The sequence below is a fragment of the Lolium perenne genome, chromosome 2, assembly GCF_019359855.2.
Source record: "Lolium perenne isolate Kyuss_39 chromosome 2, Kyuss_2.0, whole genome shotgun sequence".
NCBI classification, from domain to species: Eukaryota; Viridiplantae; Streptophyta; class Magnoliopsida; order Poales; family Poaceae; genus Lolium; species Lolium perenne.
In genome coordinates, this window is record NC_067245.2 from 5,437,627 (window position 1) to 5,443,864 (window position 6,238).

The 6,238-nt window shown below is 48.7% G+C and overlaps 1 protein-coding gene across 1 annotated transcript; it reads left to right on the top strand.

The window, feature by feature from the left end:
• The first annotated feature begins 901 nt into the window (after window positions 1-901).
• Window positions 902-1,901, top strand: LOC127330992 (21 kDa protein-like). Its single transcript, XM_051357077.2, has one exon. It carries the CDS (start codon window positions 1,068-1,070, stop codon window positions 1,668-1,670), a length of 603 nt encoding a protein of 200 aa, XP_051213037.1. The 5' UTR covers window positions 902-1,067; the 3' UTR covers window positions 1,671-1,901.
• Window positions 1,902-6,238: the final 4,337 nt, after the last annotated feature.

The window sequence follows — 6,238 nt, forward strand, 5'->3', positions numbered from 1 at the left end:
CTTCCTCTGCTCCACGGTGAGGTCGGGCTTCGCCTTCTTCGTCGCCGGCCCGGGCTCCACGACCACCGGAGCGTCCAGTTGAGGAGCCTCCGCCAAGGGAGGAGCGGCAACGGCCGCGAGCTCTGCCTCGTCTCCGATGGTGGCGGTGGCGGCGGCAGTCGCTTCGTCGGCCATCTCTAGGTTTTGGGAGTGGAGTGGACTGGGTGTGTTTTGGGAGACAGACAGGCGGGCCAGGGGCGGACAAGGAGAGGACGCGAGCGACCAGCATTCGGCGTCCGCGGCCACGCAAACTCGTCCCAGATTTGGGCCGGGTTTGGGTCGTCCCGGACGCCGCGGCCATCCGTTTTAGGGATAGGTCCGCGCGCTGGGCCGCGTTTTTGTCCGGCTCGACCCAAACGGACGCGCGGGCGCGGTTTGGGTCGCGCGGTTGGAGATGCCCTAACATGAGTCCGAACTAGAGCGGCATGCTATCAAGCATGGTGCCGCAGTCCGGGACGTCATGGAAAGATACTATTTCCTGGAGAGAGAAATTCAGATAGGGTCCATTTTATGCTAAAGTTTCATAGTATGTTCATCCTTTCGATTTTGACTAATCAAGGTGCCTGTTCGTAATTTTTATTACTTTTGAGTGTGTTAGTACTATTGATGATTATTAATAGATCGGGGCGGAGTTTTTCGAAGAAAAAAAAGGTGCCACTTGATCTCCTATGCAAAAACTAGTTGTGACAAACTTTGCCCGACCGTCTCTTCACTTTCCCATAATAGATCCATTCAAGGGCCGGGTGAACAAAGGTGTGCGCCGGAGCTGCAAAGTGACGGCTGGTCAGTTGCCACTCGACGGCTTTGGGCTGTGCATTGGCAATCGGGCAGGCTGCCTAACAATTACTCTACGTAGTAGATTTCCCCTTTTGCCCTTGCCACTCCTCTCCGTCGCCTTGATTGGCCGGCAGCGGTGGGCGCCGACGAGCAGAGCAACTCTGTCTCTCACCACACCACCTTCCCTTTTCTCCCCTTCTCTCGCTCCCAAGCTCACAACTCCACTTCCAAACAAGAAAAAGCTCTCCAAGATGACCACACGCGACCTCGTCCTGCCCTGCTTCCTCTTCCTCCTGGCCGCCACCGCCGCCGCCGGCTCAGCGTCGGCGTCGCCCGTGAGCCCGGCCGTGGCGGCGGAGTTCGTGCGCCGCTCCTGCCGCTCCACGACCTTCCCGCGCGCCTGCGAGCGGAGCCTGATGCCACGTGCGCCGGCCGTGGGCCGCAGCCCGCGCCGGCTCGCGCACGCCGCGCTCGCCGTGGCCGCCGACGCCGCCCGCAACGCCTCCGCCTACATCGGCCCCCCTCCCAAACGCGGCGCCATGGGGGACTGCGCGGAGACGGCGCGCGACGCGGCGGACCTGCTGCGGCAGGCGGCGGCGGAGCTGGGCGGCCGCAACATGGGCCGCGCGTCCAGCCCGCGCTTCGCGTGGCGGCTCGCCAACGCGCAGACCTGGGCCAGCGCCGCGCTCACCGACGCCGACACCTGCCTCGACTCCCTCGCCACCTACAGCAGCGGCGCCCCGCGCGACGACGTCAAGCGGAGGGTCGTCGCCGTCGAGCAGGCCACCAGCAACGCGCTCGCCCTCGTCAACCGCCTCCAGCCGCCCCGCCGCCGCCACCAGATGCTAAGCTAAGCACATCGATTTGCTTCACCTAGCCATGCCCAGTCCTCCGAATCGATTCCCCACTAGCGCGCCATTGCTGCTGGTACATGTATGTATCAATGTACGGACCAACCATGTCGGATCAATTGATTCCATCTGCTGCCGCCCGTACAATAATTCCATCGCCATATTGTAATAGTACGTATTTTGCTGGTTTTGCGATTGATTGTAACCTGAATAACAAACGACGAAATTCTTGGATTTCGTCGGTGCATGCACGCGCGCATGGGCAGACAGTGTCATTAGTGCAGTCTGCTAATTCTAGCTCAGGAGCCCAGTGATCATTCGCGAGCATGGCCAGGTCGACAGGACCAGGACGTACGTGGGGCGACGAACGACGTAGATCGGAGTTAGTTGGCACCTGTCACTGCTACGTCCAGATCGACCTCCATGTAGACCACCAATTGGGTAGACTCGTCGACATGGCGTGCGTCCTATCCGTCATTACCAGTGTAGTACGTGTCTATGATGGTGATAGTGATTTTTTCGATAAAGAATGCTTTATTACTTCAGAAAGCAATTACATCCAGCCTCTGCATAACCAGGATGCACACAGCCGTTTGTTGTCTCAAGAGTCCAGAGTTACAAAAATAAAAAAGGCGAAATACATATCGGAACGATGAATCATATGACGCCTAAGATGTGGGAGGAGCTACTATCCGTAGACTATGCTGCCACCCATGTAGGGAAAAAGTATCCCTCGCCGTATCCTCCAACCGTGTACAGACCTCCGTAAATAGGTCTCGGTTCTCCACACGCTGAAGAGGTAACCACGAACGGAGAATACCTGTGCATCTGTAGATGACCTGCAACAAAGAGCAATTTTTGTCATTAAAGATCTTGTCATTTCTACATAGCCAGAGCGCCCAGATAACTGCTAGCGCCCCCATCCTAAGAAGCATTTTAAACCTTGAGTTAATACCATGAAGCCAATTGCCAAAGACATTAGCGGCACTAGTCGGCGGATACAAGGTAGACGCTACTTGGATGACTGACCATATAGATCTCGCAAGCACTGGAAGAATAAATGTTTGATGGTTTCATCATGATGACAAAAGACACATCGTGTACTTCCGTGCCAATTCCGCTTAACAAGATTGTATTTGGTGAGGATAACCCCGCGACGAAGATACCATCCAAAAATTTTAATTTTTAATGGTATCTTCATCTTCCAATTTTTTTTATTATTATCAACTGGTAAATCAGAAAGCATGATCGCATTGTATAAAGATTTTACAGAAAAAGTACCATCTACATGGAGGTTCCATCGAAATTCATCTGGCTCTGGTGATAACTGAATATCTCCAAGCCGCTGAATTAGATTGTTCCATGCCACAAGCCTTTGTCCTAGTAAAACCCGTCTGAATGTCACATTCGGGGGTGAAGTAGCCATTACAGTTGCAATGGTATCACCTTGGCGACGTGCAATTCTATACAAAGCGGGATACTGTTCACTTAGGGGAGCATTGTCGAGCCAAGCATCTTCCCAGAACCGTATCTGTGCTCCATTCTTAATGGAGAAAGTTCCATGTCGAAAAAAGACATTTTTTGTCGCCATGAGACCAGCCCAGAAGTGTGAATCCCCAGGTTTCCAAACCACCTGAGATAATGTCTTCGAGCCGATGTATTTTCTCCGAAGTATAGTTTGCCAAATCCCATCCTCCGTAAGTAGCTTAAAAAGCCATTTACCCAGAAGAGCTGAATTCTTGACCTCCAGGTCATGAACTCCAAGCCCTCCTTGATCTTTGGGACTACAAACTATACTCCATTTAACCAGTCGGTATTTCTTTTTCTCGTTGTCCCCTTGCCAAAAGAATCTGGATCGATAATAATCGAGTTTATGCAGAATTCCTTTTGGTAGGATGAAAAATGATAGCATATACAGTACCATATTAGTTAGTACTGAATTAATGAGTACCAATCTTCCACCCAGGGACAACAATTTACCTTTCCAACTACTAAGGCGTTTTTGTAATCTTTCTTCCACTAATTTCCATTCCGCAATTGTAAGTCTCCGATAACGAATCGGAATACCCAAATAGCGAATCGGAAATTGGCCTTGCCCACAACCAAATAACTCTGAATACAGAGCTACATCGTCTTGGGCATCACCGAAGCAGAACAATTCACTTTTATGGAAGTTAATTTTCAATCCTGATAATTGCTCAAAAACTGCTAAAATTAATTTCAGATTTCGAGCTTTTTCAAGATCATGATCCATAAAAAGAATCGTGTCATCAGCGTATTGAAGGATAGATAAGCCACCATCAACCAGATGTGGAATCACACCTTCAATCTGACCATCAGACTTGGCTCTCTCTATGAGTACCGCCAGCATATCCGCTACGATGTTAAATAACATCGGAGATAGCGGATCTCCTTGGCGTAACCCTTTTCGTGTTTGGAAGTAGTGTCCGGTGTCATCATTAACCCGGATTGCAACACTACCACCATACACGAAATCATGAATTAGAGCTCGCCACTCAGGCGAAAAGCCTTTCATCCTGAGTGTCTGTTGAAGGAAAGACCATTTAACTTTATCATACGCCTTCTCAAAATCAAGCTTTAAAATAACCCCATTTAATTTCTTAGAATGCATCTCATGTACCGTCTCATGCAAAACCGCTACTCCATCAAGGATATTACGTCCTTGCATAAAGGCTGTCTGCGATGGTAAAACAATATGATCCGCAACCGTATTAAGTCTAATGGTGGCCACTTTCGTAAAAATCTTGAAACTTACATTTAATAGACAAATGGGTCTATATTGTTGGATCCTTTCTGCCTCATTAATTTTCGGTAACAAGATAACTTCACCAAAATTTAGACGAAATAATTCTAGTTGTCCAATGTGTAAATCACTGAACAAATCTAGAAGGTCCGATTTAATAGTATCCCAGAAGGTTTGATAAAACTCTGCTGGAAACCCATCTGGACCCGGTGCTTTGTTGCATTCCATTTGGAAAACTGCCTTCTTAACCTCTTCCTCGGTATAAGGTGCGGTTAGCAAGCCGTTTTCTTCCAATGAAACTTGGGGTATATCATCCGTTAAGTCCTCGTTAAGAGAAAAAGTACTTTCCTCCGGAGGACCAAACAGACTCTTGTAATAATTAGTGATGTAAGACTTGAGTTGCTCATGGCCTTCAATCAACCCTTCATCTTGAATAAGAGAGTGAATACGTTTTTTCCGGTGTCTCCCATTAGCTAAGCCATGGAAGTACCGCGTATTCGAGTCTCCTTCCAAGATGAATTGAGCTTTGGATCGTTGATACCATTTGAGCTCCTCTTCGCGAAGAAGACCCGCCATCTGTTCGTTCGATTGATTTTTAAGCTCAATCTCATGTGTAGACAGGGGTCTAATCTCCGCAACAGCCTCAAGCTCATCAATCACATTTGGTAAGCGAGACTTTTCTTTTTTAAGAATACCAGCCGTATGGGCAGCCCAACCAGAGAGATGTTTGCGCATAGAACGCATTTTATTATTCCATCTCAAAATGGGCGTACTCCCCCCGACCGGTCTATCCCAAACCCTTTTAACCATATCATGAAATCCCTCTCGATATAACCAGCCAAGTTCAAATTTGAACGGCCGTTTACAAACGGGTGTGGGATTCCCGGTGGTTAAAAGGATGGGAGCGTGGTCAGATATTTTTTCAATACGTTCTAGTGCGCGGACTGACACCAGAGGGTATTTATTTTCTCATTCGGTATCCATCAACACGCGATCTAGTTTCTCGTAAGTGGGCTCCGGCAAGCTGTTTGCCCAAGTAAACTGTCGACCAGTCATAAACACCTCTCTTAAATCAAGGCTATCAATGACAGCGTTGAACGAGAAAGGCCAATGACCATCAAAGCGGCCTTTACTTTTCTCATGAGGAAACCTCAACAAATTAAAATCACCTCCGATTAAAATCGGGTAAGGATTATCTTTTGTAAGGTTTACCAACTCACGTAAAAAGTCAGCCTTAAACTCTTCCTGGGCGGCACCATACACAGCGACCAGACTCCACATGAAACCATCTGCTTTGTTCTGAATGTCGAGCTTAATGTGGTACTCTCCATCAGAACTAGCCAAAACGGTCATGGTGTCTATGCGGACGCCAAGTAAAATGCCCCCTGACCTACCACGGGGCGGGCGAGAAAACCACTGAAAGTTAATCCCGCCTGACAAACGGTCGAGAAAACTTTGAGAGAAATTTCGTCTACCCGTCTCCGATATAGCAAGAAAATCTAAATCATAATCTCTACAACCATCAGCAATGTGGGAATGCTTAGCCAAGTCACGAAGACCTCTGCTATTCCGGAACATGCCAATCATCGAGAAACTATTTTAGATTTATAGTTCTTGCCATACCTACGAGATTTCTTTCCAGCCGATGATCGAGAACCACGTTCGGATGCTTGTAAATCAGAACTAAGCTCCGCGTGTTCTAAATCAACTTCTGAAATGTTGCCAATTATAGCCGAGAGAATTTGACCATCTAGGATGTCATCATCATCATCATCGTCTATAATTGCCGTTTCAGGCCCAGTGGAGA

Coding starts and splice junctions, on each gene's coding strand:
- LOC127330992 (XM_051357077.2), top strand. CDS start 1,068: ATGACCACACGCGACCTCGTCCTGCCCTGCTTCCTCTTCCTCCTGGCC.